Source organism: Rana temporaria, chromosome 10 (assembly GCF_905171775.1).
Source record: "Rana temporaria chromosome 10, aRanTem1.1, whole genome shotgun sequence".
In the NCBI taxonomy this organism is placed as follows: Eukaryota; Metazoa; Chordata; class Amphibia; order Anura; family Ranidae; genus Rana; species Rana temporaria.
The window spans coordinates 102,016,698-102,029,238 of NC_053498.1; the positions used below are offsets into that span (position 1 = coordinate 102,016,698).

General features: G+C 41.5%; 1 protein-coding gene across 2 annotated transcripts in view; it reads left to right on the top strand.

Moving 5' to 3' along the window:
- The window catches only part of C1QTNF12 (C1q and TNF related 12), a 134,883-nt gene that overhangs the window by 88,729 nt on the left and 33,613 nt on the right, over positions 1-12,541 (top strand). For both annotated transcript variants that reach the window (XM_040325875.1, XM_040325874.1), the window contains 3 exons: positions 3,201-3,385; positions 5,209-5,317; positions 8,091-8,181. In XM_040325875.1, the coding sequence (XP_040181809.1) occupies positions 3,201-3,385; positions 5,209-5,317; positions 8,091-8,181 (385 nt within the window). The remainder of the gene's footprint in view (positions 1-3,200; positions 3,386-5,208; positions 5,318-8,090; positions 8,182-12,541) is intronic.

Sequence of the window (12,541 nt, forward strand, 5' to 3'; positions counted from 1 at the left end):
ACCTGCTTTAACATGGCTTATCTTTAGATCAGCCATGTTAAAGTATGGCCGTCGTTCCCGCGTCGAATTTCGTTTTTTTTTTGCGTAAGACGTCCGGGAATACGAAACGCCGCAACGCACGTCGCCGTTCAAAAAAAACATTGGGGCGCCGTAATTTCGCGCAAAGCACGTCGGGAAATTTTAACACGGAGCATGCGCAGAACGTTCGGCGCGGGAACTTGCCAGTAAATTTCACTTGGGGGGGTTGGCAACACTGGGCCCGGTGAGGATAAGAGCATCGCCGGCATGGTCTTCCAGCCAGGGGAAGAGAGAGGAGAGGAAGAGGCGAGCTGTCTGTATCAGCAGAGAGCGGAATTGCCCGCTGTAATAGCTTTCATTAGAACTTCCAGTGTTCCCGGGGCTCATGTCACATAGCTCCACCTCTTGGTCCGGCACCTTTGATCGACAGAACGCCGGTCCAGTGTCGGACATGTGACGTCATCAAATGCGTTGGGCTAAGAGGTGGGGCTATGTGACGATGAGCCCCGGGAAGACGGGAAATTCAAATGAAAGCTATTACAGCGGGCAATCCCGCTCTCTGCTGATCTGGCCGGCTTGCCTTTTCCTCTGCACAAGTGAGGCTGTATTGGGCACAGGCAGGCCAGGCTGTATTGGGCACAGACAATGCTGTATTGGGCACAGGCAGTTCAGACTGTACTGGGCACAGGCAGGCCAGGCTGTATTGGGCACAGGCAACGCTGTATTGGGCACAGGTCATGCCGCATTGGGCACAGGCAATGCTGTATTGGGCACAGGCCAGGCTGTATTGGGCACAGGCAGGCCAGGCTGTATTGGGCACAGGCAGGCCAGGCTGTATGGGGCACAGGCAGGCCAGGCTGTATGGGGCACGGGCCACGCTGTATGGGGCACGGGCCACGCTGTATGGGGCACAGGTCACGCTGTATGGGGCACAGGTCACGCTGTATGGGGCACAGGTCACGCTGCATTGGGCACAGGTCACGCTGCATTGGGCACAGGTCACGCTGCATGGGTCACAGGTCGCGCTGTATGGGGCACAGGTCGCGCTGTATGGGGCACAGGTCATGCTGTATGGGGCACAGGTCATGCTGTATGGGGCACAGGTCACGCTGTATGGGGCACAGGTCACGCTGTATGGGGCACAGGTCACGCTGTATGGGGCACAGGTCACGCTGCATTGACACTAGGGCGGCTCTGGGGGGCCCCATACAACATTTTGCTATGGGGCCCTGTGATTTCTAGTTACGCCCCTGAATAGAGGAGAAATGTTCTTCTAGTGACAACTTTCTAAAGGAGTATTTATTTCACTTTGGAGAGATTATCTCTCATTTCCTGTTGTGCCTAAAGAACAAGAAGTAAAGAGAAATTTCCCCAATGAGAAACAGATGTCAAAAAAACATTATGCTGGACTATTATCTATCCCCCTGCTCTATCCAGACAAATTAAAAAAAATATTTTGGCTTTAGATACACGTTCATCTAATGACAATTTTATTTTATATTATACAATTTTATGTTATAAAACACATAATAAATGGTATAATTTGAATGATGAAGATCAGTTGGCATCATATTGAAGATAATAGTTAAAGCGGAGGTTCACCCTCAATAGACAATGTATCTGATTAAGACCGCCACACTAACTACATTTTAAGTCCGCTATTATTATTTTTTTTAATGTTTACAGTAACTTTATTCAGCTGGGAATTCCAGGCACTTCCCGGTATCCCTCCCTTGGGAGTGGGCGTGTCATTAATGTCGCAAGCGCCCCAGTGTTTTCTTCTCCATGTCTCCTGGGAGCACAGCGTCATGCTTCCCAGGAGACGAGTCATGAGGCAGATTCATAGTGACGCTGTGGCTACCATCACAAGGGGGCGTGTACTTTTCAGTATGCCGGCCGTTGTGATGGCAACCGTGTAGTGTTGACAGCGCCGCTCGCCATCAACACTGCACATGCGTGGGATAGAGCGGTGAATGCTGGGACATCAGCATTCACCGTATCCCAGAAGTATTTGCTTGTGGGCTTCAGAGTGCCTATAAGCAAGATGGAACCATCCAAGAAACATTTTTATAAATTATTGTTTACGGCCGAATGTCCGTGCGGATGGCTAGAAATCTCAGACACGTGAGTACAATCAGAAGTATATTACGAGGGGCAGATGCACCTAAAAAAAAAAAACGATTTCCCACGGAACCCCCGCTTTAAAGTATTGGGTATTGAATATTGAGCTCAACATCGACTGTCCTGGGAGATTTTTCAGGCTGGGTTCACATCTAAGCCAAATGCGGCTCACAACAGGAATCCTGTGCATCTGCATTCACTGTTTCAGGTCCGATTTGAGCCCGAATTTTGGGCTAAATTCGGACCTAAAATGAACCAAAAGACGCACAGGGCTCCTATGCAATTTGCAATGGAGCCGGTTCGGAGATGTGTGAACCGGCTTCATAGATAAACCTGCATCCAATTCACATCGGTGTGAATCCATCCTAAAGGTGAGATCCCTAAAAAATGAAATAGATGTTTTTTCTGAATTGGTATCATTCATTATTGGATATTGTGAGTTTAGAGATCTGATGCAGACTTTTCCACGTGTTGTTACCCAGTGTTCAGTATAGAGCATTAGAGGCATTTTACCATAAGTGGTGGAGGATATTGAAATTGGTGGTTGCTTACACTTGGCTTGCTGCATTTCGAAAATTGATATTTCTGCACCGTTAATATTTATGGAATTTTATTATGTAACTGATTATTATGTACACTGATCACGTCTTTCTTTGGTGTTAATTTGTACATTAGTTAAAAATGTTTTGTTATAATTGTATTCTTATTATGAAATGTTTGCACTGATTGTCATCTGACTTACAGTGTATAAATACAGTGTGACATTGGTGCTGTCTTTTTTGCAAATATCTCCTAAACGTGTAGGTTTAGGAGATATTTGTTGCACCTACAGGTAAGCCTTAATCTAGGCTTACCTGTAGGTATAAGTGGTCTGTAAGGGTTTACAACCACTTTAAGGGCTTTTTAAAAAGCCTGTAGTTAATGTGTAACAGCTTAGGGGTTCCTCCTTCCTGTAGTAACTATTTGGCTCATATGGGAGTGGTTATATTGTATAGATCCATACTATGTTTCCTGTAGCATTGTCTAGCCATAATAAATGAGTATCTTCTTGCTCCTAAAAGACTCCACAGATCGTCGGACAGTGTCTGGTGATACCTCAGAACACACCAGTGAGCCTCCACCTTTACTGCTCCCTATCAAGGATCTCTATCCATACAGAAGGATAGATGAAGCTTTCCACTGTCGGCTTAAAGGGTCTGTCATTGTGGACAAGAGAACATTGGCAGAACTTCAGAACTTTCAGACGGTACGATATAATAAAAAAGGGAAGTGATAGTAAAATGTATTATGCTGCGTACACACAATCGGTCAAACCGATGAGAACGGTCTGATGGACCGTTTTCATCAGACCAAACCGATCGCGTGTAGGCCCATCGGTTATTTATCCATCGGTTAAAAAAATTCAATCTTGTTTTAAATTTAACCGACAGAAAAAAACGATTGTTTTGTAGGCACGTCCATCGGTTAAAAATCCACGCATGCTCAGAATCAAGTCGACGCATGCTTGGAAGCATTGAACTTCATTTTTTTCAGCACGTCGTTGTGTTTTACGTCACCGCGTTCTAAAACAATCGTTTTTTTATCTGATGGTGTGTAGGCACAACTGACCATCAGTCAGCTTCATTGGTTAACCGATGGAAAAATCCATCAGACCATTTTCATCGGATGGACCGATCGTGTATACGCGGCATTAGAAGTCATATGTGATACTGAAGGACTTTGGGTGTATGAAGAACAGATTAGTGTACGGTACTTCCCATTGAAATTTTACTTCCAACAAGGTGTTCTGACAGACAAAAAAACAGGACATGCCCAGATGCAGAAACATTTACTCTAATTTAACAGACCCCATTTGGGTTGATTTAACAAAGGCAAATAGAATATTTACTTTGCAAGAGATTTTTCCCCTCGGTTTAGTGAATGAGGTGACACTTGTTTACGTTTTTTTGCAAATTAAATTTCACCTCATAAGCCCCATACACACTATCAGTTTTCCTGATGGTTTTCTCTTCAGGTTTACCAAAACCATCTAATATGAGGTCAAACCTTAAGCGTTTCAATTTGAATGCAATCAGGCAGGTCCTTGTACTACATGGTTTTGGTAAACCTGAAGAGAAAACCAGCAGGAAAACTGATAGTGTGTATGGGGCTATACACTAAGCTCTGTGGAAAATTACAACGTTGCTTGCAAAGTGAATGACTTATTTGCCTTTATTAAATCAACTGCATTGCTACCAAACATGTATATATATTTTCAGGAATTAGCAAGTGTTGGGTGGGGGAGCCTTATTAATGGGGTTTAGCTAGCCTTTACGCTATCAACAGTAAAAGAGTTTTCCTAAAAATGTATTGGAAAAAAAAAGATATTTAGAAAATGTGTAAATTTGCCTGAACATTGTCAGGACAGAAAGTGATGGGGTGAAGTCTAGTGTAAGTGGGAAGATCACTTTAGAGAGATTTTCTGTTACTTCCTAATGTGTCTCTGGAGCAGGAAGCGAAAGGAGATCACACTGATGGGACACAGAAATGACAACCTAAAGATATCCCTGCCAAAGGTGTAACTGTAACCAAAAGCAGCCAGCACAACTACTATGGGGCCTGAGGATGGGAACAGGGCCCCACTAAAGAGGGTGTCTGATGTCTCCATTCCTGAGGAGATGAGATGGACAGGATCAAGCCTTGGGGTTATGCTTTTGTTACATATTTTTATTGCATCTTCCTAGTTATCCAGTAATTTGATGTTAACTCTGTATACTGTAGGGTCAAATAAATTGTAGTTATGCTCTTGGTTTTGATCATTCTGTATCCTATCCAAAACTTGATAGTTGATTGTGGCTTTACATATACTGGTGGTTGGAGACCCATACACCGTCTATGAAATGTAGATCTACAGTTATGACTTATACTTTGCTGAGGAATTCTCACTTTTATTTCTTGTTATAAAACAGATCTTACACATCTCATTTTGGCTTGTTTGGACTTGGGAACATTGGATGAATCACCTACTGAACCGACAATCCAAACCTTTGTAATACTGTATTTGTTCTTTTCTGTTTTATTTGACTTCAGCCGACAGCTAAAGGCGCCTTTCTCCGGGGTTCGGGAATGAACTTGTCACTGGGTCGTTTTACAGCTACTGTTCCGGGGATTTACCAGTTTTCAGCCCATATTCACATAGGTTGGTCAACAGAATTTTTCTTTCTCCAGCATTGATAAAATCATATCTTGTTCAAATCTTTGCCATATGTCAAGAACAGAGAAAAGGGCTGCATGTTACAGCCTCTTGGGGTGATCTTCCCTCGCTTCCTGTTAGTCACTGGGACAGGAAATTAGAAAGTCTTCAGTAGGGATAGCGACTGCAACAAATGTACTTTTTAGTAGTGTGAAAACAGTTAGAACCTCCGTTTTTTAATTGCAATTAAACTGTTGGTAGGCAGGTGTCCACCTACTTGGTTAACAGGAAAACTCTTTTTAGAACAACACTTATTATTTCCAAGTAAAGTGATTAAATAAAGACATTTTAATTGAGTATGGTCTGTAGATAAAATCAGCCAAATCTTTATTGTAGCCTCATAAATTACTAAAAAATATATACATGGAACTCATCAAAAAGAGAAGGGACCATCATTTAAACAACATCAGTTATAATAAGCATCCTATTTAAAAAGCGCTGTTTTATACGATTTTAAAAAATTCAAAGTATTTATTAATATTCAAATCCCCCTTAGTTTTCTGCTTATAAACAAAGAAGTAAATTAGCTATAATCTCCACAAAGGCAGCAAATCATCCACTCCACTATAAAGAGGAAAGGTCCAAAGTGTAACCTGGTATAATATATATATATATATATATATATATATATATATATATATATAGGGAGTTATATTTTTCATAGTACCTACATTTGCCACTTGTATTCAAATAGGTAAAAACTTCTGGATGTAAAGTCAATAATTTCTAAAACTATAAGCTTTAGGCCTCATTCACACTTTGCCTTTAGCCCCGGTCCTTGGGGTGCAGGGCGCATATGCCCCCCTGGCAGCTTGTAAATACTATGAGAATCTGAAAGTTGCAGTGTCTGGATGGGGCAGGATGGTGCACTCAGCAGTATTTACATTTAGGGTAGTATGCATCATGGGCATTCATCCCTGGGTACATACTGTGCCAGATGAAGGTACTGCTAGGTGCACCGCCTAGCCCTGTCCAGCTGTCAGATTCTAATAGAATTTATCAGGCTGCCGGAAGCAGGGCTGGGTGGTGCACCTGTATCCTGCACCTGCGGCAAAATGCCAGAGCCCCATGCACCGGGACTAAATGCCCAGTATGCACAATCCACCAAGGTTAGAGCTAATTTTCAACACAGCATATTTAATGCTTCAATTGCCAAATGTCATTATGTTTTCTTTTTTATTTCTGTCTGCTAAAAATAGTGTGGAGATATCTCTATAACAGTGAAACAAACAGCAATACAAACCTAATGAAGGGTCTAAAATATATATTTTGACTGTAGTTTTACACAAGAGGTTTAAGCCATTCATTCATAGTAGAAAGCATGCACCTGGGTATTATGTATATCTTGAGTTTGCAAGTTTTTATTAAAGTGTATGTAAAGATATTTTTCTAGTTTTGTATAAAGTAAGGGATGGTTAGAATTCCTATCATGTTTTTACTGTGGCCTGTGTGCTCGCTAGGAAGATTCGTCCCTTTAGCTACCCTGGTGACCATTGACACTGAAATAAAAAGTGAGGGTAATCTAGCATCTAGAGTATTTACCAGAGTAAGTGGAGAGAGTAAATCATTCAATGTGGATAAATGTTTCAGTGTATAAGATGAGAATTGCCCTTATTTTGTGAAATTTCCTATAATTTTCTATTGCGTCACCTGAACAGTGATTGAAATTAATCTCCCCAACAGGACACAGACAGCAAAAAATAACATGGTGGGGTTTCAACCCTTTCATACTCTATCTAAAGCTAAATATAATAGATTTGGCTATACGTGTCCTTTAAAGTGCGAGTAAACTCCAATCTCTAACTTTTACTTATAGGTAAGCCTATAAAAAGGCTTACATATAGGTACTGTAAATATCTCCTAAACTTGCAACGTTTAGGAGATATTTACTGTACATGCTGTTCCTTCAGAGTCCCATGCCGTTAGGGGCGTCTTCCGCATGCATACGAGGGAGTGATGTCATCACAGCTCCAGCCACTCATGCAGCTGGAGTCCGTGAACCCAGAAGAAAGACAGTGTGCCACTGGAGTGTTAGTTTTCAGGTAGGTTTCACAAAATCTGCTAGTATGCGATGCATACTAGCACATTATGGCTTTACCTTGCACACAGCGGTTTACTACCACTTTAAATTCCTGAGTATTTGTGCTACAAAAATACACAAGTTATTGGTTGAACTAGATGGCCTTGTGTAGTTTTTCAACCAGACTAACTATGTAAGTACCATGCCACTATGTAACACATGTTATTTTGGTTCTGATACAGAGTAAAGGCCCGTACACACGATCTGACTTTTTGACAACAAACCTCAAACGGACCTGTTTTTGCAGACAATCTGACCTTGTGTACGCTCCATCGACAAACTTTTTCACTTTTTCGGACAAATGTTCGCTGTGAGAACAGACAAAGTTTCCGCCAACAAATGTCCTATGTTGGCTAATCCGAACTATGCTCAGAACCAATGCTAAAGATCAGACAACAATAGTAGAAGTTGCCCAAAGGGTGGCGGTAAAGAGCAGAAAAACCACGTAGTACATCTATTACATCACTAAGTCCGTGTTTGTTGGCTGAAAAATGCATACCAAGTTCACGGACAATACCCTTCAGAGCAAAATACACCTTAAAGTCCGTTGGAAGTTCGATCGTATGTATGAGGCTTTATACTCGATAGGCTCTAGGATAAACAACCAAAGCTTAGGAAACGTTTTATTTTGTTTTATAGATCACAGTGAGGTAAAGAGTAAGGGACAGTTGCGCCCACGTGACAGCGTCCGGGTCCTGATATGCATTGAGTCCCTGTGTCATGGATATACGTGAGTTTTTCTGCTGAATGCTTTGTCATCATAAAATGTGATGTAGTAAAGATATGTAACATGGTAATCGAGCACTGCGCATAGATAACATTTTTACAAAGTGATTTACTGTATAAAAAGGGAATTGATCATGTGAATGGATGAATATGAAAGGTTTTTAGGAGATTATCAGATCAGTAGATTTGTAAAATGATAGTGGGATAGTGGGGAGAGATGATTTTCAGTCTATAGTGCATTTCCTATGCAAGGAAGAAAACCAATAAAGAGCCTTTGTCTCATTATGCCTACAATGGCAGCTTGAATAAGCAGTTCTTTGAGTTTTATGAGTCTGTGTGATATTTAGCCCTGCAAGCCTCAGGACCTAAAGTGGGAATATTGTCCCACTAAAATTACCTGCAGGCAAGCATGTTGCTATGGTGTTGAAGACATCTTCTGGGAGATATTAAACTCACATAGATTGATATTCCTTACGCCTGGTACACCCAAGAAAACCCATCAGGCTGAATGAAAAAAAAAATTGAAGAGCTGAGGAAATTCAGAGAATCCTGGCACAGCATTCACTTGCAATTGTACATTGCGATTAGCTGCGTCGGAACATTCTTGCTATTTCTGATGTGCTTTCTGTTGTTTTTCTTTCCTTGTTGCCACTGATATCTGCAGGCGAAATGGTACACTGCGATTACCAGCAGTTATGTGCAGATAGCTGCAATAAATCTGTCCTGGACGCAGGCAAATTTATTTTTTCTAACCGCACCAAGCCCCATGTAACAAAACCGTTGCTAAATGCAGTGTGTGAATGGGGCCATAGGAAAGCATTGTGTGAGTTTAGCTGCGGTAGACAACTTGATCTATCCGCAGCTAAAAGCTGAATTATATCAGCCCATGTGAAATGGGCCTTTAGCAATGGTTTTGTTACATGGGGTTTGGTGCGGTTAGAAAAAATAAAGTTGACTGCATCCAGGACTCATTTATTGCAGCTACTAGTAGAAAATGAACCGGATGTACCACCAAAGGATGGCTACAATGCTAACCCCTAAGCCAACAAGTTACATAATAAACATCTACAAGTTGCTACAATGTTATTAATAGTACATAACAAGATTTAATAAAGGTAAGAATTACTAGCAATTAGGGTTTATTTATCCCTAAAAACAATGCTATTGCTAAAAAAATTCCAAGCTAATGATATAATTATAAGCAATGAAAGCATAACATGCTGATTCCAAGGTTTCGGAGCCCGTATACAACATAGAAGAGCACTAGAATATTTGCAGTCACAAAAAATACATATATCCTCAGACTGTATTTGGTGAGTCACATGCGCAATGGCAGAAGAATTTGACACGTGTTATAATGAGGTGATGGGTGTCTTAAAATACTTCAGAAATTACATCTGCAAAAGTTTTCCAAATTAAATTGTAAGTTCTGCAGTTAAAAATGATCGCAATACTGTACTTAGATTTTATTTTGAACTCATAGGATCAGGTATATCAGAACCATTGCAGAACTCTTCATATAAGTAGAACCATCTACTGTTTTCTGTAAGAGATTGGAACAACTTTGTGACATAAATAGTTTATCTATTATTGGAGTAGATACTATTCAGCTATTACGGAGACCCTGTCAGAAGTCAAAAAAAGTTACAAGGGCACTTACCAGAGAAGAATGCGTTGTCATACATACAGGGGTTTGACAAAAATATGCAAACACCAGGTAAAAAAATGAAATTGCTACCTAATATTGTGTTGGACCGCCTTTTGCATCCAAGACGGCCTGAATTCTCCTGGAAATTGATAAATAGAAGTCTTGGATGGTGGATAATATAATCTGATACCACTCTTCATGCAAAAATAGTTCCAGTTTTTGCAGCGATGCTGGAAAACGAGTCCAAACCTTGTTTTTCAAAATTGACCATAGTGGCTCTATGATATTGAGGTGCGGCGACTGCGGCACCCAGGAAAGGTGCAATACTTCATCTGCATGCTTGTCAAACCAAGATTTGTCAACACTAGCTGTGTTCGGAGCATTATCATCTTGGTAAATGGTGTTGTCTTTGAGAAACAATGTCTGCACCATGGGGTGCACATGGTTGGCCAAAATGTGTACATAGTGGCTGGCAGGAACTTTCAAGGTGATGGGGCCTGCAGAATACCAAGATATGGCGGCCCAAACCATGATTGCACTGCCACCATACTTTACCAATGGCACAAGACAGTCCTGGTCGTAAGCTTCGGACAGTATTTGCCACACATAAACATGTTTGGGGGTCAGGAACTGTGTAAAGCTTGATTCATCGGACCATATTACATACTTCCATTGATCGATAGTCCACGATTTATTGGTGTTACACCACTCTCTCCTCTTCTGAGCATTAATATCAAATCACTAGTGATTTGGCAATTGCAGCTCGCCCGTAAATGTTTTGCTTCTGGAGTTGGGATAGCCTGTTTTAAAGCCCCCCTATTCCTCATGGGATAGTGGGATAGTGGTGGTAGGAGTTTCAGGTCAAAAAAGGTCAGCTGACTGGGAATGTTCTGAAAGTTTTGGGGGGTCCTCTAATATAGGTAATTTAGGGTCACCTGACCCCCCAGAACATTCCAGAAATTCCCAGGACATGTATTTAAGCAGGAGGCTGGGGGAGGGGGGGGGGAGTCTTTGCCAGTCATCAGAGGGACATTTGAAGCGCCCCACTGATTTTGGCTGATTTTGTTTACTTTTTTAATGTATTTTTTGATCAAAAGAGTTATGCCCCTTTTACACTGCTACGACTTGAAAGTTGCAGGATTTTACCATGATTTTACTGCAACTTTGCCATTATTTCAGGGGATGCCTGTGTAAACTTGAGGTCTATGGCCCTCAGCTTGCATCAAAGTTGGACCAAAGTAGTACAGGGACTACTTTTAAGTCGGTGTGACTTGAAGTCGCACATATATGAATGATGTCCAAAGTCGCAGGAAAAGTCGCACAAGTGTGAACGTGGCCTTATGGTGAATTGTTAGGTGTTTATATTTGTGAAAACCAATAAACAAGACTGTGGTGTGTTTAGTGATCTTTGTATGTTTGGAGTTGCATCACTTCTGCTTTCAATGCAAAACATGTCATCACTTTCACACCTGCAAATCATGTAGTGTTTCCATTTTTTGTCCAACCCCTGTACATGTCTGTCGGCCTGTTTGCTTAAATGTTGCTATGAAGCAGAGCTCTTGTCTCCGATCCAATTCCAAACATCTTGGTGTGTGGAAGAGCATGTCCCCCGTTTGCCACCATGGTTCTGGTAAACGACCCCTATGTCACTATTGTAAGGTGACCAGATTTTTTAAATGAAATCCGGGGACATATTTTTTTTATTGGCAAATGGTAAACTATTTTATACGCATATTTTCCTCAAATTATATATATATATATATATATATATATATATATATATATATATATATAGTGCCTTGCGAAAGTATTCGGCCCCCTTGAACTTTGCGACCTTTTGCCACATTTCAGGCTTCAAACATAAAGATATAAAACTGTTTGCCAAAAGGTGGCGCTACAAAGTATTAACTTAAGGGGGCTGAATAATTTTGCACGCCCAATTTTTAAGTTTTATATTTGTTAAAAAAGTTTGAAATATCCAATAAATTTCGTTCCACTTCATGATTGTGTCCCACTTGTTGTTGATACTTCAAAAAAAATGACAGTTTTATATCTTTATGTTTGAAGCCTGAAATGTGGCAAAAGTTTGCAAAGTTCAAGGGGGCCGAATATATATATATATATATATGCAGTCAATCATGTTGTCAGCGCCTGGGACAAGGCAAGAAATTTGCACCCCCGCCAGACTTTTAGCAGTCCCTTCCACTAGTACAGTAGTACTGAACAACTTGATTCCTACTCTGACCTACCTGACCACTGCACTAACCTACCTGATTCCTCCACTGACCACTACACTAACCTACCTGATTCCTACACTGACCACTACACTAACCTACTTGATTCCTACACTGATCTACCCGATTCCTATACTGACCACTACACCGACGTACCTGAGTTCTATACTGACCACCTACCTGATTGCTGCACTACTCACATGCTGCCCTACATGAACAATGTAGGTCGGTTGATTTTACTCACCTCTCCATGGCCTCCATGATAATCCATCGGAGCGGGGCTCTCCCAAGCACCAGGTACTGTTCCTGACACCCAACAGCTCCTCTGTATCCCCTGCCAAAAGCTTCTACAATAGCAGCTATACGCTCTGCATCGCCCTTCATCATGGGATCATGGGTGACAAGCTGGACCACAGTAGTCTCTGGGTGGGGGGAGGGGGGGGCAACACAGCACACTTGGGGGCACAGTAATGATTTTGTGC